The sequence below is a fragment of the Haplochromis burtoni genome, unplaced genomic scaffold, assembly GCF_018398535.1.
Source record: "Haplochromis burtoni strain Fernald_Lab_line unplaced genomic scaffold, NCSU_Asbu1 Contig_131, whole genome shotgun sequence".
NCBI lineage: Eukaryota > Metazoa > Chordata > Actinopteri > Cichliformes > Cichlidae > Haplochromis > Haplochromis burtoni.
In genome coordinates this window covers 917956-939065 of record NW_024582492.1, presented here as the reverse complement: position 1 = coordinate 939065, position 21110 = coordinate 917956, and the positions used below count along the sequence as shown (strand labels likewise).

The 21110-nt window shown below is 41.5% G+C and overlaps 1 protein-coding gene across 1 annotated transcript in view; it reads right to left on the bottom strand.

Moving 5' to 3' along the window:
• snd1 (staphylococcal nuclease and tudor domain containing 1) overlaps window positions 1-21110 on the bottom strand; it is a 187530-nt gene that overhangs the window by 5398 nt on the left and 161022 nt on the right. Inside the window, exons 19-22 of the mRNA XM_014336127.2 lie at window positions 20030-20153; window positions 17917-17986; window positions 14948-15061; window positions 10460-10663 (exon numbers count right to left, since the gene is read on the bottom strand). Of these exons, the coding sequence (XP_014191613.1) occupies window positions 10460-10663; window positions 14948-15061; window positions 17917-17986; window positions 20030-20153 (512 nt within the window). The remainder of the gene's footprint in view (window positions 1-10459; window positions 10664-14947; window positions 15062-17916; window positions 17987-20029; window positions 20154-21110) is intronic.

The following is a 21110-nucleotide window of genomic DNA, read 5'->3' as shown; positions in this document are numbered from 1 at the left end:
TGGACCTTGAAAAGCTCAAGCAACAGACCCCTGGAACGAGACGTCCTCCACCACTTACAATATTGGATAAAATTATGCACGAGGTACACAAACACAAATAAGAGGTTGCACCACATCTACCGAATAAGCACTATCTGTACGATGCATGCATGAATTTGTTCATTCCTGTCTTTTCTGACATAGTGGCAGACATAACCATGACAGTAAAAAGAAAACAACTTAAATGAAAGAACACAAAGAAATCAAAAGTCAATTGAAAGAGAAGTCATTGTATTTCCACATAAAAGACTCCGTTTTTCAGCATGTTTTGAAGGCGATTATAAGAGCAGAAGAGCTGGTTGGCACATACACATCTAGAACAAGGATGCCAGATGTTAAAACAGTCGAGTGTGGATGAGGCTCTGGAGTTTAATTGCTTAGCTAGCTTGTGCACATAGGTTGATTTGATAGCTGCGCTGCATATGGCACAGCCAAGATAACAGACCTGTCTGTCTGTGTGAGCGCGTGCACATGTAAGTGAGCGGCTGAGGAAAGTGCTGTGGCTGCACAAGTCATCCGTCAAAGCCAGCTAAAGGAGAGATTTTTTTTGTTTTTGGAAGGCATTGGGATCTGGCATCTTGGTCCCATCAGGCAGATGTCACCATATGGAAGACCCAGCCGAAGATATTTCACAGACACAAAAGGCCAGTGATGCCATTTGGGCTTTGGAGGAGAGCTCTCAGTGCTCACAGCAGTCTTTCCCAGTGCAACACTTGGACAGCTAGGGGAAGCTAACATGATGGGGAAGAGGGTCTCATACGCGCCAAAGTGGATTAGGCAATATATAAACACAAAAGAGAGAATTGCATTTGTGAGGACAAATGGCAAACCCCAAAAAGAGCTCAACTTTAGAGGAAATGTATTCCATCTGCACTTTTTCCAAACTCCATAGAGCTGAGAGGCTGAATCCAAATGCTAAGTATTCTGTGAAAGATGCAAAGTCAAGAGCACTACAGCACAATATGCACAGATGATATGCTGCCATACTGAAATTATCATGGTGGGCCTCTTTGTACAGTGGTCGGGAGGGTGCCTTTCCTGGCTCACCCTCATCTTTCACTGTTCCCCTCACTTCACTTCACTGAACACAACAGCCAATCACTGTGCAGCTGAACACAGATGATGACAGACTTTGGATTTCGAACGGCTGCACGTATCCTGTCCCGGATCCTTCTTTTCACAGCTTTTCTATTGGCTCCAGTAGAGAGGCACAATGGCTCATTTGTGACACAAAGTGATGTAAAACTCGTCTGGAGAGGCAAAGAAAGGGAATATTTATCTTTATAGCAAACAAGGGTGTCATCATATAGATGGAGGAGGAAGGGAAATGTGGAAATGATGGCAGGGAGGTAGAATAAGTAAAATAATGTGCACGTAAAGTAAAGAAGTCCAATAAGAAAAGGAAAGAAAATGCAGAGTTTGTAGAGGGTTCAGGTAGCAGAAGGCTGCGGGCGACAGTGAGCTTGTCTGGATGACCCTACAGAGCTCCCATATGCCAGACAGATGCCATTAACGGTGAGCAGTGGCTATGGATGCTGGCACCAGAGAATATGTTGTTGGCTAAGGAGGCTGCAGCATACGTGGGCGTGCTCCTGAATGCATGCGATTTCATTCTTTGCAATTACTTGCAACAAAACAACTAACAAAAAAGTTCTACTGTAAAAGACTGAGACTAAAAACATCTATCTGATACTCGCATTCGCACCAAAGGGGAAGGATCTGAAAATACATTTGACTCAGCGTTAATGTATGCAGGTAACTTTCTCACGCAAGACTTGGTGGGAGACTTTGTGTAAGTGTGATGCTTCCCGTAAGATGAACGACAGGTGGTGTCGGTCTGGCGGTTTGGCACTAATCTGTGTATCTGACTGGCTGTGAATCTGCGAGAGTGAGAGAGGCAGCGAGGGAGGGAGACCGTGCATTTCCCCGCACTGGCCAGCATGCCATGCCCAGGTGGTGTTCTGCTAAATGCGGTGTGAAAGTGGTGGATCGGAGCGAGCGCTAACGCGGCACTTTTGTGACAGGTTGTGCACGTCTGGTGCGTAGGTGAGCTGCGTCTTCTTTGAATTTCACAGCACGTGAAAATGCTAAAGTAAAACCAGATTTAGTCAGATTTTTGGATGGCGTGTGTATGAAAAACAAGTGACTAATCGACGTTTCGGTGCCCGGTTGTGTTCACGTGGTCCTCGCTGACGATATGGGATGTCACAGGACTTAAAAACCACCCGAGTGGAAAGGGAACAATGAGGCGTGTCCTCTGTGCATGTTGCACTTTTCTCATTAGCAGCAATGATGATCAGGCGCACAGCCTCTCAGACACATGCAGTCAAACTCCAACATAAAAACTGCCACTAACAGCCTTTTGTCACTATTTCTTTGTTGCTGCTTTGCTCGTTTTTTTTCATCCCACTCTATCAATCCTTATTTTGTCTTGTTTCATGTCCCCCCCCCGCCTGCCATCACAGCCTCCTTTTGACTACACTGAAAACAAAAAACTCTGCAGCAGACGGATCGTCGTCAGAGCTTCTTCCAGAAAATAATAGCTTTCATGTCCGCAGCTCAGGGTGTTTCCAGTTGAGAATGCTCTGTTAAGCAATGGACTGTCCTATGAGACATCTTTCAATCAACATGTCCACGCATAGCTAACAAGGGAGGGACTCCTTGAAGGTTTGTCATGTGTCAGGACTGAAGGAATACAGTGGTGCTTATGTAAAGACAAGATAGAAAGACACTGAATCAGATTTTTTATTTATTTTCTTAATGGATGTAAAACAAAGTAGATCTACAATGTCTGGCAATTAATTTTTTGTGTGTGGCTTTTATTTCTCCTAATCCTTTCTTTACTTACTAGGGCTGCACAAATGATCAAACGCTTACAATTAACTATTTTTGTTGGCTTATTTGTTTATTTTGACCACAAAGTGAAACTCTTCAGATTCAGCTTCTGTTTTTTCCGTCTTTTCCGTGGCATTAACTAAGCAGGGGAAATTGAAGCTTCTGAAGTAGACATAACCCAGCTGGGTATTTAACTTAGGTCCCTCATGCTATGAGGCAACAGTGCCAAATAATGAGCTACCAGACTACCCTTGTTGGCCTGCAACACTTATTAAAACCTGATAATCGAGATAAAATGAAATTAGCAAAACTCCATTTTGCGATGACCCATCGTTTTATCTCGTGTTAGAAATCACAGCACACCGCTTTCCTTTGCATCGGTGTGATTTTGCTCCTTCCCAAACCCTCACCAAAAAGCCAAAGCACATCGAGTGCATGAGTGTCATTGCCCCTGTCTGCTGCAAACTAAGACTACGTCCTGTTACATGCTGGTCCCCCCAGCATGGCTGTCGGATGAGATCAGATGCTTTGTTGGGAACGTGGCATGACAAGCCCACCAGCGTAGGTTCGTGGAGTTAAAGAGGACACATTCGTGTACCCCAAGCACATACAACAAATGCAAATGCAAACAGTGTCTAGTGCTCTCCCAGATGTTCTGGAAGGAACTGCTCTTGTAAATATGCAATAACACCACTGCATCTCACCCTAACGTGCAAATTTACTCTCATAAAAGTTGTGCAAGAACATTTTGCTCTTCTCCAGTACCATTTTATTTTTCCCAGCAAGGTCATATCACAAAACAGAATAAATTAAAACAGCCTGGTGCCTCTGCTCCCCTCCTGTACTCACCCCGGGGTCTTAGGAGGGAGGATGGCGTGTAACAGTGTGTGTGTGTGTGTACACATCTGCAGAAGGAATGGCATCTGTGAAGTGGCGCGTGTCAGTTAGGACATGTACAAAAAAAAAAAAAGACCCTCAGAGCAGTGCCAGCAGGGGAGGAAAGTGCATGCTAGTGTGTATGCAGTCAATAACGGGGAGCAGAAAATGTCCATTAAAAGGCCCCATCTCTAACTCTACTTGTAAATTAGGTATTGAGCCATTGGTGGAGAGCGGTTATGCTGTAACACACCCGTGACACTCAGTGGGGGGGTGTTTATGTGTGCCCTGTGGGTTTTTGGGGGATGAAGAGGCTCTTGATGGGCTGTGACAGGCGTTGGGGGTTGAAAAGCGAGGGCAGCAACCTGAAAAATCAGTCAACTGGTGGACTGGATATGGCTAAAAGCCATTTATAAATGACACGGTGAAGACTTTTTGGGTTGGGGGAGGAGGCGGCGGAAATCTGATACACTGTGGGGTACCTACTTTCTGTACTCGGCCACACAAACTCCAACCTGCTATTTTTGTTATTCTTCGTTTAATCTTATTGGCATTTTTATTACAATTTCACAAACACAAATTTTACTACATTACTATTTATCTTTGATATTCATCACCCAGGTTTGCACTTGTTTGTTTTCCTCCTTTCCTCCATGTCAAATACATGAGGGACAGCTACATATGTGACTCCTGTTCTTGGGGAACAGTGTTACATGAAACGTGGTTTGCCCACCAGGCCTCAATTTGTTACAAAGAACCTACTCTACAGAGGCAACAACACTCCCAGGAGGCATATCTTCAATGTCCAAAGCAGTGCCTTAACAGCATGGCAGCAGAGGTGCTCACCACATGAGACCCTTGACTGGAGACTAAAGGGGCAATCGTGGTTTGATAAATGGAAGAGGCGATCCCTGGAGGCAGCCCTCTGCACGTGTGACCCTCTTTCCTGATTTCCCCACATTCGGCTCCCTCTTTATCTACATTTTCAAACTCCATTAACACAATTATTCTGTCCTACTAGCTAACACTGGGGACTATAGCAAGTTGTAAGAAAACTACACTACCCAAGAGGCCCTTTGTGTAAGGAAAAGGGAAAAAAAAAAAAAAAGTCTGAATAAACAAACCTCACATCATGTGAGCTTCCGCTTACAGGCGTCTCTTCTGGGCCATCAAAGCTTTTCACAACTATAAAGTCAGCTACTCAAAATTCATACGGTAAAAGCAAAGCATCAGTGTGAATACGGCAAGAATACAGAGCAAGAAGATAAAAGGCAAAAAATAAAACCATATTTCCTGAGGGGTTCCTGGTAATTATAGCTTTCACTTTGAATAGGCCACCTCACAGCTGTTTCCCCCACACCTTCTGCCGACACACTCACGAAAACATTTAGGTAAAGATCTTCTCTCCATCTTTATATACATTAGGTTAAGGTATCTTAATCCTTTCTGTGGGGAACAAGGTGGAAGTGAAGTCGATACTCCAGCTTGGCTGTTGGTGATTGATAATAATTATGGTGGTGAAGGCAGACGCTTCCGTATTTGTAATTGAGTTGTAATTAGTAAACTGGAGATTATTAGCTTGTAACACTAATGAACTTTGGGGGCCAGCACAGACTTCGGTTAGATGAGGTGACCGAGTGAGACAGTCGGCACCGTGGCCCGCCACAGTTTGAATCAGTCATATTTGTTGGCAGCTGCTGACAGAAAACACTGGTGAAAAGCAGCAGAGCACAAACGACAGCGCTCCTAACCACACAGACATCTTCCACTTGAGCTGCCATGACAGGCTCATTACAACTTGGATAAAGAAATATTAAGTGCGAGTGTGAAGTTCTGTGCAGTAGCTAAAAATATCTGCTCCAGGCACTTATTACTTGTGCGCCCAATCAGGTAGAAAGAAAATAATATATCTGTCATGCAACTTGTGGGCATTATTATCGACCTTGTGTGGGTTTGAAGGGCAGAAACATCTGAGGTAAGTTGCAAATAATTGCACATAACTGCATTTTGAATCACAGCTCATTATGAGGCCACCAGCAGGTTTGATCTGAGCTCTTCTCCACTATAATTCCCGGGATTATTGCTCATCATGACACAGCACTGAAAGACGAAATGCAAATCAGCACATCAGCAAAAGCCAAATGAGGCACCTCGCCATTGACATCTAAATGACATGGCTCGGGCCCAGGATAACATAAATATACTAAAGGTTGAAAACAGAACACATGGGGAGAAATATGACAATCAGAAATGAGGCACTGGTATATACAAGAATTCAGACTGCGTAGGTGTGGAAAAAGAAAGAAGGGATGGAGTGGAAAAAACTAAAAAGATAAGGTGAACAGTGAGTTGAGAAAGACAATAAAAAGGGTGAAAAAAGAAACAGAAGTCTGTTAAGTGGGCACCAGTGTGGAAAGCTGCCCTTCTGCGAGTGGATAGTTGATGGTGCCAGGACGATTTAAGGCTGGCTAAGTATATCTCTTGTGCCTTGAAGTCTGTGTTCAAGTCTCAGGTCAGCGCATGAGAGAGGATCTAAATGTGTGTTTTTTTAAAAAGTCACTTTCTTTGTACACAGAACAGTCCAACAGGACATTTGGCAAACATTCATTATCTCTTGTTTGCCAAAGTGAACAGCATTGTCATTCTTAAGCGTTTATAACTGGATGGAAAATTGTTTTCTCGTGCATCCCGATGCCTTTTTCCCCTCTACAGTTTTACTGTCAGAGAAAATGACACAAATGCTCCATTTTACACTGAAGTAAAGAGATACAAATTTTCTTCATCTCAATGACAGCAGTTGCCAACAGGGGCAATCAGACCAAATGACACATCGCTCTAAATATTGCTACCAAAGGCAACCATAACGTGGCTGTTCAGCTTTACTGCTCATTAATGATACTAATTTGATGAAAACATGTACAGCTGGCTTCTTCTACGAACTGTGGCCAAATTTACCTAACAGTCAGAGCACAGCAGTACACAAACACCCCTTTGTTACCACAGAAGCGTGCACATTGTCGAGCTCTATAGCTGAATTTAAAATGTCAGAACAGTGATAGAGTCCAAGAACAGACAGCTACAAAGATAATCTAAATATAAAAGCTTAATAAAAACACATGAGCAGATGGGCTACACATGATATGCCATATGCATGTGACAGATTACACTATGAGATTAAAATCTCTTGATTACGCACATCCAGTATGTTATGAGGGTGAATATTAACAGTTGTTAACAGTTTAAAATATTTACAGCTGTTCTGAATCAGGTTAGTGTGTTGCTTTGGATCATTTTCATATTATATGACTTGGTGCTTTATTTTCCAAGGACATCAGTGGGTAAGTTCTTTATTAAGAACTTTCTATTGATCATAATTAGGCTCAGTATCTTCCATCTGATTTTCCCATTTCCTCTTTCTCACCTTCCTTTAAAGTGGAACTAGAGATTTAAGATGAAGCAGCTGGTATATGATCATCATTTCACCTACACTTTCACAATGTTTATACCTTTTCATGACACTGCTATACAGCAGATGTGATAGCTGTCCATATGGTGTGCATAGTGAGCATCTACTAAAGAAGGGCTTAAGGCAGAGAGGCATTTGAAAAAAGAAATAAAGACCCAAATGGATGAATTTTCCTTCCTGCTTTTGCTCTATTGCGACACTGCCATCCTCAAAGACTGGTGTTAACCTTCCGTGCACTTATGACTGACTATTAATGGTTGCTGAAGTGCCAGTGAACATTACAGCCCATCTGTTACGTAATGCTTTAGCACTAGAGTACAGATTACAATGACCGTGTTCCAATGCCCAGGCATGGATAATGACTAAAGAACAGAGACAAAATGGAACAGATAGAAAGGACAAAAGTCATTTTTACAAGGAGGCTGATAGTCTAGCTGCATGAAAAGGCAGAAGGGAGGAGTAAAAGAGCACAGAGTGCAAAGCAAGAATGCTTGGATACTACACTACTGAGCTTTGGGAGAATTTCTATATAGGGGAAGAATGATCCAGAGGTCACCAAGAAGTTGTACTTTAGAACATTTTTTTGGCTCTATTGCACCTTCAAGATAACGTTTTCTGTTGTCGTGCTAGCAGCAGGCACAGTTGGGCTCATGAATCTCCCAGCCACAATGCACCTTGCACACAAATTACTCTCCATCAACAGTCCAAGTTCACTACAGCAAAATGTAAAGTAAGGTGAACACATTCATCCTGAGCAGCCTACAAGAAAGAGGGAAATGGGAACTGTACAACAGTTTGACTTTGAGCAGCTTTGATTTGTGATTAAAACTATAAAAACTAATGGTTCTCTTTCAGGCTAAAACTCATTCGTATTTTAATTATCAATTCATTTCCACAATATTTGGTTACTTAACACGTTATTCTTTTTGGCTAAAAAACAAAACAAATGGCCAACCAAAAATCAATTGTTGATTTTCTGTCACCCAACAAACCGATAGATGCTCATCATTTCTAATAATGCTATAAAGAGCAGAACAACAAACAGAAGTCTAGCAAATAAGCCCACATATACTGTGACTCAGACGCACAATTCACCACGTTTAGATGTTTCAGAGGTCGTCTGATCCTACTCGAGTTTGTTTTCACGAAGAAGAGAATGTGGAAGATGGCTTTGAGCTTGGAAGCCGACTTGATGGGTGGAATTATCAACAAGAAAGCTGTAGAGCTTTACTTAACACACACTTGTAAACACTTTGGCAACACTGCTGCTTGTTAGGCTTTCTCCACATCAAAATATTTGTCTGAAGCCAGCACAGAAGAGGCAAATGCATGTGGAGGCACAGCTGTTGCATACTAAAGAGGAACTGTTTGATCCAACAAAACCTAAATCTGTGGAGTCTATAAGCCTATTAGTTGAACTGCTGGGAGGTTTTAATCACCATCCTTTGTCTAAAGGGACCATTAACCAGAGACTGCATTACGGCTGCTGGCTATTCTTGGGAGGTCAGAGTTCAAAACACTCTCACAACGATGCACAGTGCTTTATTGACTAAGGCGGGATGGGAGAGTAAATAAATTGTTTGAAACACTGCGTTGACAAGTCTCTTCTTCCCAGTAGTTTCTAATTTAGATTAATATAGAATCTGATTACATTTATGAGCGATTACACTCTGGTGGACACATTACTCTGTTCCTTTGTGAGCTTTAATTTTGAAATAAATAAGAGTGACTAATATTGCGCTTGTGCAGAAGGAGTAATTGCAGCAGGAATAAATATCCTCCATGTTTCTTTATCTTTCATGTACAGAGTGGCTTTGAGTCTACGAGGAGAATTAGCATAATGAGAGAAAAGCACATGAGTGATGCTTCGTGGTTTGACAAAATGGCCACCGTCTGAGGCAAAGTGTAGGTGTTTTAATGTGTATTGCGAGACTTGCGTTTGACAAGTGAGATGAGATAAGCATTAAGTCCTTTGTGCCACAGTGTTTACATTTAGAAAATCGGCAGCCTTCCAGTGTAGCACTAGCTTTCATGTATCGAGAAATTCTCCATGACAAACTAGCACCAAAACGTGGTGATTACTTAACTGCTAGGAAGCAAAAGACCTCGTAATGTGAAATAATATGCAATCGGGTCATTCGCCAGTGAGAACGCCAAACATTCACTGTGTATCTAAAACTGCAGTCCAACAAACTTGCACTATTGTCAACAGTGAACAGTGCTGAGATCCAAATTCAGTGACATCATATTTCTCTCGCTGACTTGTTTTCTGGGAGGCAGTCCATAACTGTTAATTCATCTTAAGCAAAAACACCCAATTCACATCTCACCCAAACCACAAACTATGAATAACTGTCGGCCGCTGTTTGCAAAGTTGAACTGCATTGAAACAATTAAAGATGGGCAGCAAGGACTAGTTTTAAACAGGCACAGGGGCTAAATTATTTAAGACTGTATTATTGAAAAGTGGTTCAGATGTCAGCCATGGAGAAATGATGATGCGTTTTTGCTATTCCCAATCTTGAATGGTTCTAGTTTTTTTTAGAGAGGTGAAGGCGGCTTTCAGTTTCACATGCTGCGGGATTTTACAGCAGGAAGAAACAAACATTTAAACTTTACTGGCAAAACAAGCAGCCTGTTGAAACACCTAATGAATTACATCCAGGTGGATAAACGCAGTTTTCAACTGCCTACCTCATTGAATATGGGTAGCTAAAATTAAAAGGAACCATTAGTCAGCTGATTATTTGGCTAGAAGTATTTTCAGAAATTCAAATGTGAAAAGGTCAGAGTATCATTCAGCGCGTCAGCTCACTGCACACAAACAGAGGCGGATTTAACTTTTTGATTTCAAACAAAGCTCTTTCAGGTTCTCTCTGTTTAACACATCATGAATGTCTTTTATTTTCCACAAGAAGAAAAAAAAAGTCTAAAAACAAAACACAAACTCAACCCAAACATTACAGTAGTGGAACTGATAAAAGCAGCAGTACCATAAATCTTAACGCTACCTATAAATATCAGCTATGTAATTACACGACTACCACATCTATGGCCCTGTTGAGACCAGAAGACTAATTAACTTAGACTGAGAATAGGTCTGGTTGCCTAAACATAACAGCAGCCAATTCACCAAGGGAGAGAAGCAGCATGGAAACAACAGAAACAACAAGGAATTTGTTTTTTTTTAATCTAACAATGAGAGCTTGCATCACCAGCATCACATCTCCTCTCCTCACTTACCATCTTCTGCAGATGCTTCTCCTTGCGGACATCCACCATGACTAAGCCCTCTTTGACCAAGCCGAGGCCCACGTCCTCCTTGGTGTCCCCAAACTGTATTGTGACGTGTGGGCAGGTGGCACCCGAGTACTCCACATTCAACAGACACTGGCTGTTCTGGATGTCTCGCACCACGCAGTCCACCACATCAGCACGGGCGTCCTCCTGAAGAAGCGAGAGGATTTTAAGAAAAGATGAGGAAGGAATGGAAGGTGGTGCAAGAGGGAAACAATTGGGTAGAAATGGATGTTGGATTAAAGAGTGAAAAAATGAAAATTGAGTTGATAATAGAAGAAATGAATAAGAGGGGACAGAGAAAATAAAAGAAAAAAAGATGAAAGAGATAATTAAGTAGGTTATCACTACTGATAGCTCACAAATGCAATCTAGAGACTGATTGAAGCAGTGTAGATGTGCACCAGCCAAACTGTAACATCATTCTGTTGGAAACAAACACTGGTAAATGGGGGGGAAAACCCTACTGGACAATAATAACACCACCTCATTCATGTCAGTTATACAAATGACAGTTATCTACTCAACCAGCTGAAGAGGCTTTAGTCTGTCTGAAGCATCTACGGTTAGACTCCCATTGAACCTTCTCATCTAGATCAGTCGTCTTCTCCTTTCTTCTTATTCCTCAGGTAGTTACCTCTTCTAATTCCTAACCTTCTCAAATGTGAAAGGCCAGCATTTGTTTGAACATATGGTAGAGAAGGAGGTGGAACAGCTGCAGATCAATCCTGACCTCACGTCCTCCAGCAATTGGGGTGGGGGAAAAAAAAAAAAAAGGAGCCACAACTTCAAAGGCAAGAAGACACTTAGAAACAAAAATCAGTCCCTGGCTATCATCCATCTCTCCCCTACTCCATCCATCTCTTCGCTTCCCTTCTTTCTCGCCCTGGTCTTGTCTCCATGGCAACCCCCTTCGAACTAGCCGCCCTTGGGTTATGTGCGTGTGTGTGAGTGTGTGTGAGCAAGTGTGGGCAGGGAAGCTTGTTCTAGGCACAAAACTAAGGGCCTTTTTTGTCCCCGCTCTCCCCCTGGCCAACTTGTCACAGGCGCTGCAGGGAAGCTCGAGGCAACATTGAGAGAGGGGAAAAGAGGAAGAGCGAGTCAGTGTGTGTCAGAAAGTAAGAGAGTGAGGGAGATAAGAGAGACAGAGAGACAGCTGATACAGGAGGAAAGGGAAAAACGCAGAGAGAGACTACTATAGAAGAGGAATTGCACTGACACTCGTGAAGAGACGATACAAAATTAATGAGTGCCTTTCAGTGACCCGCTCTCATCCACTGTGTGTAGAACAGACATTTCTGAAGCACTTGAGGGCAACAATGTTTGCATTTGCACCTCAGCTTACATTCGAATACCAAAACACTTCTTTTTCAAAATGACTTGCTTTGAGCGATATTAAAATGCTATGAAGAAAATGTAATTTTTAATAAAAACAACACAAGCCAAACTTCTCAGACAAGATAATGTTACATCTTGTCCCGGCACAAAGCACCTTTTTTTTTTTCTTTTTTCTTTTTGAAGCAAAAATTATTTGTCTTCTTTGCGCAAATTATTTGAAGCAAATTTCGAAAAGAATAAAATAGATGCGTAGTGTCAGCAGGTGTTCTACAGTTTTGTCTAATGAGCTTTGCTTTGTAATTTTAGCTCCCCCCCCCCAAAAAAAGAAAAAGTGTATTTTTTCCACCGCTTAATTTGCACGTCTGTTAATGAGAAGAGATCGATAGCAGTGTAAGCGATGCAGTTTAGTACATGATTGAGTAATTGGATGGAATAGTAGGCTTGTTTATAAGCCACTACCATTAGAAAGTGGCTATTTTGGTTGGAGTGCTTCTTTCTGGCATTTGTTAAAAGAAATAACTTGGGTGTTCATCTTTTCTACAAGAACAGTCTTAGCAAAAAAAATTTTAATTAGCTGAAAAGGCAAACTAAAGAAAATGGCAAGGCAGCTGAGAGTTCATGATGCACACGAGAAAACTGGATTAATTACTGATAAATGTGTGGTAGATGCTGCTGGAGTGAGATGTCATGGAAATAACACGCTGTGCCTCTTTGGAAATAAAAACTTTAAGTTAAAAGTGTTATTCCTTCAAAACAGCAGAACAGTGAGGGTGTACCTTGGCATTTCCCCCCCTACAAAGATATTTTCGCTATATGAAAAGGCATTAGGAGGCAGGAGAATGATCTTATGCTACTGGCAGAACTGTGTTAAGAAAGATATACGACTGACAATGAATGACTCGGGATGGTGAACATCTTGTGTAAAGGTGTCAGGTTGCAGATTGCAAGACAAAGGCAGCAAGCTTTTTTCAAGCGCAGCAGCAAAGGTGTGGTACAAAAGGGGTCGTGGGCTGTCACGTGCTGTCAGTTTGAGTGACGTAGTAAAAGGCTTCAGAAAAAACAGATGGCGGACACAAGAGGAGAAGAAAATGAAAAGAGAAATAGGAAAGAACAGATGCAGACTGACAGAGAGGGGTAAGGTGCATGTCAACCTCCAACATGTGGTTTAGCTTTGTGCGCGTATGTGTGTGTGTCTGCAGGCTGTAAGGTGTAGGTGATGCCTCTGTCCCCTGGGCTGGATCAACAGATGGGCCACTTCATCACTGACTCATGAGACAGGTGACAGCATGCACCCTGGTACCACCTGCTTGTGAACACATGCACTTTTTCTTCTTTTTCTTCCTTTTTAGTGAAAGTGATTCTGTTTTCACATCCAACGATATATTAGGTTACGCTTAAATATTGACGATGCCAGGGATATTAAACAAATTTGATACTGTCGGCCACGTCCAGCCCACAGTATAAACAAGCTTAACTACAAATTTAATCCCTGACAAATTTTAATATATATGAAAAAAAAAATCAATTTCACACAACGTCTCTTTTTAAAAAATTCTAAATGGAAAAAAAATGTTGTTTTGAGCTTTAATTGTGAGGAATAAATATGTGACATGACAAAAAAGAATCTGTTAGCTCATTGCACAGACCGTCCTGTCATTGTATAATCTCTTTTTCTTTCTTTATTTATTTCTGTGAACAGTTTTTTTCATCATTTATCTATTATGAGGTTACTTTGGTGAGAGGTCTTCATCAGCAGGAAAAGTTCTAAAACTTTAAATTTTAGATTTATTTAAAAACTTTTTGTAAACTGTATTTTTATCAGATGTCCACTGGGCCAGACTACACTATTTGGTGGGTTGATTTTCGCCCCCGGGCCTTATGTTTGACATCCCTGTGCCAATCTATCCAGTGGTTTTTAAAGGGGGTGCCGATGTGGATTTGATTGATACTCTGCTATTTGACTATGTTTCCTCACATTCACAAGCCCATTAAAAATACTTTACGCTACATTTTCAAACATAATGATATCAAATTTGCAATTTGACTGTATAACGCAACAGGCTGTCTCACTGATGCACAAAACAAAACAGTTCCTTCAAAGGGTTGCCATGTTTTAGAATAAATGGAGCCTCTTTTGTTTACACTGTTAAGTGCATTTGATAATCTGCGATGCACTATTAAATGCAAATGCATTTAATAGTGCATCGCAGACTACAGCCTCTAAACTGACCGTAAAAATGATTCCACAGCCGTCCTAAACATTTAGACTCTGTTTACTGTAAATGTGTGCGATCATATTATTTTGTGAAAACACGCAAATGCTCCGCACACTGAGTTAAGTGAAATCCAAACCCTGTAAACACTCACTCGAATGCGCCAATCGGGCACATATCAAACGAAAACATGCTTCTGTTTTATTTCTATTCGGGATGCTGCTCGCTCAAAACGCTACCAATCGGTTGACCCCCCATGACACGCGCAAAACACAGTCACTCACACACATACTGAGACATAAACACACACCAGTGGTCACTGGAGGTTGAGAAAACACACTCAGATGTAAACAAGAAGATTAGTGCCGTGGAGGAAAAAAAATGCACTGGTGCTCTGCTATCAGATGATCAGATGGACGTCCAAGTACACAAACACACAAAGCAACTGGAAGGCTTTTAATCGCTCTGTAACATGAGAAAGTTCGGGCTGCTGAAGCAGCGTGTATATCGGAATCCATCCTATCAAACTGTTAATAAAACCATGTCTGGGCACCCAATTATATTCAAATCTGGTGCAAACAAGTAAATCAATGACTTGGTGTTTGTCATTGTTGTGTCTGCTTTGTACAATATGCATTATGTATGAGCATAATTTTCACTAACACTCGCCTGGAATGACAACTCAACCCCGTCTGTCAGTTGCAGACTTATCGCCCCGTGTGATAAGTGAAACTCAAACAGTTGTCATGTCTTGCCAGGAAAGTCGACTTTCAAACGCTGGCAGAAAATGAGACTGAAGAAGCCGATATCTCAAAGTTAATTTTGAAGCTTTCAGCTGCGACACATATCTCGGCTCTGCGCGCGTGCTCGTCTGTGCACTTACGTCCTGGGGGACCTGGATGAAGGCGAAGGTATACTCGGTGGCCTGTACTGGCAGGGTCCTGGTGCTGAAGGCCGGAGGTATGGGAGCCAGACGGGTGGATGACACAACTTCCCTCTGAATATGAAAGAAGGACAAAAATAACAATCAATACAAAACAAGTTCATTACAAGCTGCCCCATCAATCGCAATCACATAAAAATGGAGTTTGTTTTATTTCCATTTTTTAAGAAATTAGGTCAGTTACAGGATCAGTGAAGCCTCAATGGTATTTCCAAACAGTACAGATTTTAAACCTTAAACTGTTCATGAGTTTCACATTTTGAGATAGTGAACTGTTACCTATATGACCCACACAAAAAAACATAGCTTGTTATCATTGTCTGCTTATTAATTTCTGGCATTCCAGCCCCCATCTCTCAAATAATATTGTATCAATTGTGCCACCTGTACATCTGTACACTGCAGGTCTTAATGCTCAATTCCGATTTTTTGATCAAATCCGATTTTTTTGTCTGCTTGTTCACACTACAAATAAAATGCGACAGCAAACGCTCTCTAGTGCGAACCCTCAAAGCGCCCGCATGCGCAAAAGAAGACGTCACACACAACGCGCTCTGTTTAGACCCAGAGCAAACAGTATTATTTGACTGATGGCCCTTAATATAAAGACTTCCGACTTTACGTTTTCCAATTTTTGCTTTAAGTTATTTTGTTATTTACATAATAATGTAAATAACCTATATAATTATTCTTATTGCTGTTTAAGAGAGGAGCAGTGCTTCAAAGGATAGTTGCAGATTTCTGTCAGAATCTGCAGATTATACAGTACAAATAAAATGTTCACGTTTCTCCAACGTTGTCTTCCCAGCAGTTTCACTGACATCTACGCTGGATGGCCAGGAAGTGTTCGCGATGTCTTCTCGGGCGCTTCTCCAGAGCTGATAATTGGCGTCTGTCTTGTGTCAGTGACGTAAAAGACGGATTTAATGCGACATGACCGTTCAAACAGCAGTCGCTTTCTAAAACATCGGATATGTATCGGATTCAGTACCACATACGAAAGTGACCCATATCGGATTTGTGCCGTTCACACTGTCATACCATGATTGGATATGGGTCGCATAGGGTCAAAACGTAGCGTGAACGTAGCTTAAACTAGATTTGCTCTCTAGTTTAGCTACGAGCTAAGAGTAAAGAAAGCAATACATGTCAAATTGATTGTCACCAACAAATGCTTCCAACACCAAATCACAAAAATTAATCTTTAAAGTGCCTATGATAGGCATTTCAGGCTAAATTCATTTGTTTTGCACTGACATTACATGGGACCTGCTGTATTCATTCCCAAAACCAGATTTTCTATTCTTGAACTCGACTCTAAGCTACTATAGTGGAGTATTGTAAAACAAGCCATTTTACCTCTGTTCCCCTTGCCTTTAAACCAGCTTTCCTCTAATTGGCTAGCCTTCAGAAACAAAAGGTTTGAAGAGTGGGTCGGTGGGGCCAGAGCTGTGTGTGGGAGATCTTTATTAAGTGCATTTGCTCTCACTGACATCATCCAAAGCAAAAAGTAATAATAAGTTGTCTGAAGTCTGAGGTTTTGGCTCACAGTGACTGCTTGTAGATTATTTAAAACTTTGGCCATGTTTAATATGAACATCCACTAATGTAACAATACATCTATGACAGAAAGCAAGTACAATAGGTCCCCTTTAAAATGTCACAGAAAAGTCCATAAAAACAACAGTTTTATGCATGTTCACAATACCGATTGTTAGTTCAGTGCTGTGCTTTGACTTGGCTCCCAGATCTTTTTAAAAAATGTATAAAAATTAAAAGTATGCACTGTATGTCAATGTTATGAAGCACTAAACTTGATATATCAACACAGGTAGGGCACACGTGAGCAATAACCAATCACTGATCACCACAGGCTACACTGTGGTGGAAAGTCAGACAAATATGGCCGTTAGAAGTGGGGAGTTAATTTAATGACCCCCATATCTTAGGCTAATGTGTTCACTGGTCTGTACAGTCTAGACAGAGAAAACCTTGAACATTTATTATGGCTAAAACGTTAAGATTTATCGCCGCCATATTCTGGTTTGACAGCACTTTGAACGCGGGCTTTAAAAATGAAATGCCAAAAGTGTTCTGCTGTGTTTTCTAATGATCACATAATAATTCAGGTACTGACCTGTTCCCGAGCGAGGTTGCAACATTATCAGCTAATAGCCTGAGCCATAAAAATCAAGGCCAGATTGACCCAAACTGAAATGACGCAAAACTACAAAGAATGAGGTACATAGCAGCTTGATTTTTTTCCCCTTTCTGTGTGCCGGGTCAGCCTCGGAGAATCACACTTTCAGCAACATGCCAGGATGCATCACATCTGCCAACCAAACCTCGATGTGTCCCCTGCTCTGAGGTCAGTCACACACTGTGCCGCTCCACTGCATCATGGGAAAACTCCGCAGGGTGGTCGCGGGGGTGGGGGTTGGCTGAATGAGCCACTTGGTGGTATGGTGATGCGAAAGCATGTGTACGCACGTGGGCAGAGACGCAATTGTAACGCGTATGTGAGGATGTAGTGCCTTCGTCATCACGGAGTCACTGAATGAGAATCCTCAGAGAGGGGGGCAGCTCTGTTTTTGTCATAGTTACAGAATGAATAAAAGCAGTCTGCTTCAGTCACATCAAAAGAAAAACTCCAGCTGAATAAATATGGGAACAAGCAAACAACTGGTGACTGAATAGATGGATAATAATGGGGGAAAAAAATCCCTCTTCAATTACCAAACTCCTTCTGGCTGTTGGGTTTGGCCAGGAAAAAGCACTGCTACTGTGCATATGTTTTGAGCCCTGAACACCAGCACTTTGTTTTATATTCTAATGATGATAATCCATCATTAAGGGAAAAAGACAAGAACGTACACGTCAGTCAAATTCATCGTCACAAAGTTACTCACGTTGCCATAGTCAATGTAAAAGACATGGACCTTTGCCGGTGACTCAACTTTCTCCACTCTGGCTCTGTACCTGTAACAGCAAAAAAATAAAAAATAATTGAGAGAGAGACAGAGGGAAGGGGTAGCGGGGAGCAGAGAGAGAGAAAGAGAGTATACAGCACAGGGGAAACAGATGAAGACAGAGGGCACAAGAGGAAAAGGAGATGAGTAAATGATTCTGTGCTTATTTCCCTGGGGAGAATGTGTTGGAGGATCTGTCTGTTGTGATCGGAGGAGAGGAGTGGAAGAGGAGGCGGGGTGAGGTGGGACAAAGGGGATCTATCAGGACATAGCAGGGCTGTGCGAATTGCACGGGGGGCTCCATGCAATAAAAGAGAGAAATTTAAACCTATTTTTGCCTTGTAGCAAATAACGTCAGTGCATTAGTGCTAATCAAAAAACCCAGCAGTTTCACTTTGTAACGGTTATATTTTCAAGCATATCCGACAATCCGAATGAAAATAAACTTGTTATTACAAGGACATACTAATCAGGGTTAAATTAAAGGGGGAAAAAAAAACCCCTTGAAAACAAAACAACAAAATGCCTCAACAGTGGCTAAATCCTTGCTGTGAATTCAAACAGACGCAACATAAGAACTTGTTTTCCCTCACACTTGTGTCGTTTCATCTGACCATCGCTGACTCTTAACTTTAACAAATGAGCGTGAGGAAGAAAAATTGGCTGCACACCAAGGACAGCAGGAAAAAGTCAAATAATTAGGTCCACATGGGCAAAGACAGAAACGAGAGCACAAAGTTAAAACTGAATAAGTGATTAACAGGAAGACAACAGCAATGGGCACAGAGAACAGGAATGAGAAAGCAAAAGACAAAGTGACGAGTGACTAATGAACAGTTTTTCTTATTCGCTCTTTTTTCCCCCCATTCACTTCGACTCTGTGGTATTCCGAGAGGCCTTGTAAGGCGACAAATTTCTAATTACTCCCCGAATGAAAGGAGGACATTCCGCATGCATCACAAAATACTTCGATACGGATACAGAGAACAATGAATGTAATTAGCTTGCTGATAAATAATAAAAAATGACAAAGATATAAGATATTTTCCACCTAAAGTGGGGTTCCTGACAGACTTTTTTCCACAAAAAACAGGTTAAAGAAGTGAAAGGTTTACAGCAGATGGTTTGCTATAAATTTGAGCCCTGCCCCGAAAAAACAGGACAGGAAGATGGAAGGAGGGATGGAAGAACGAAAGGACAGCACCTGGGTTGGGGGAACATTTGGTTTTTAATCAGTTTCGTGGTCTTTTTTCACAGTCACCTTCTTGACAGACTCCCTCTCCCTCCCTCGATCACTGTGACTTCTATCTGTCCCATAACCATCTGTAAACTACGAACATCCAGTGAGGAGATGATGAAGAAGTGTGTATGTGAGCTACTGTCAAGCTACTGCTGATTCTGAAGGGCCAAAGCAGTGGCATTGAACTAATTACACCCTGTGGGTGTCTGCAGTCGACGCAGGCTTAAATAGAGACAAGGTAAAAATGAAATGTCAGGTGTTCCTGTGAGGGAAATAACTACAGTGTGCAAGCACATATTGTACCTCACAAAAATGTATAAAATAAATGTTTAGTTTCGAGTTTCTTCCCTCAGCTGATAAATCACGCGCCACCATCAAGTTCTTTTTTTCTTCCCTCGGGGCATCTGTTGATACCGAGTATTGTGGTAAAATCCATCAATAAGTTGGCCATCCATTGTATTATGTGATGACACTGATGAAGAAACCAGATACCATCAATCACATCAGCTGACGCCTGATCCACATAATAAGGTCAGTGTCACTCCTGACCGGTGCTGTCAAAATTGGGTGATTATTCATTGAGAAAAGAAAACCTGCACCGATCGAACTATTTATACATGCACTGCATCATTCATATCACTGCCTAGAAAACTGAATGTAATGTTTTTTATAATACTGAAGAACAGCAGCTAATAACCCTTGTGTCAAAGGAGAGACGTCTTAATCCTTCCTGTTTGTCATAAGATGACCTGACAATGTTGATAAGGTTGCTATGAGGCTGCTAACATCAGAGGAACTATAACGCATGCTCACCATTCACCATCAGCAAACTTGGCTATGCAGTAGTCTCCCCGGCGTGGAGAGTAGGATCCTTCCACTGGTGGCTGGGCGGCGATTTCTGCTCTCATGGTCTCCATCAGATTCTCCAGCTGACTTCCTGATAGGAAATGCATGTGAGATAACAGGTGAGGACTGGAGTTCAACTTACAATTCCAAATGTAATTTGAGTTTTCTTCAAATTATACTCATTACATGCCAGTGGCCAGTTTTTAACATTGTTGTGGTTTCAATCTTTTCTCCATTTGCATTTCACCCGACTAAAAATGGGACTTTCCACTCTTGATGCAGCAGCAGCTAAAAGTATGTAACATCTGTGTGTAAAAGGGACCTAAAATTCATTCAAATCCTATACAGAGGTGCCTGTGATTCCTCCCTTCAGCTGCTGGCAGTATGTGACTGATGGAGGGTGGATCCTGAGGCAGCGGCAGAAAATGAACACGTGTATCTTACCCCATGCAGGGCTCCTAAATAATTGTATGAATATAAATGAAATCAAGTCTGGCGCAGCTTTGTGAGGCATTATGATGCTTCTTGTGAGAGTGAGTATTTTTCTGTGGGCTTGTTTATTCCCTTCATAACCGAATGGTGCAACTTCTAATAATCATTTTCCTTTTTGTTATGAATAAATTAAAAGCATTCCTGCATGCTCGAGTACAATAAGATACTTCAGTTCAAGTTAAATTAAATCACTGCTTTAGAGAATGTACTTTATGCCTTGATTCAAATAGACAGACACAATAGGTGTGCTCAAAAAGTTCTGAAAACACATAAGACTTTCAGAACCTAACCTCTGACCTTGACCATGAGGTTACCAAAATTCAAACTTCCCTGAGATTTCTAGCAGAACAGATTCTGTATGAATCAGAAAAATAGATGGTATCAATTTGAAAATTGTACGTTGGCTTGTTCTCGAATTATCGCATTCACAAACTTGGGTGTCTGTGCCGCCTGCCTGGCACGACGACGACAATACCGCATCAGCCTTTTTACATTTGACAAAAAAAGACAAAAAACAAACTAAAAACCAGCAACAAACAACTTAAACATAAACAAT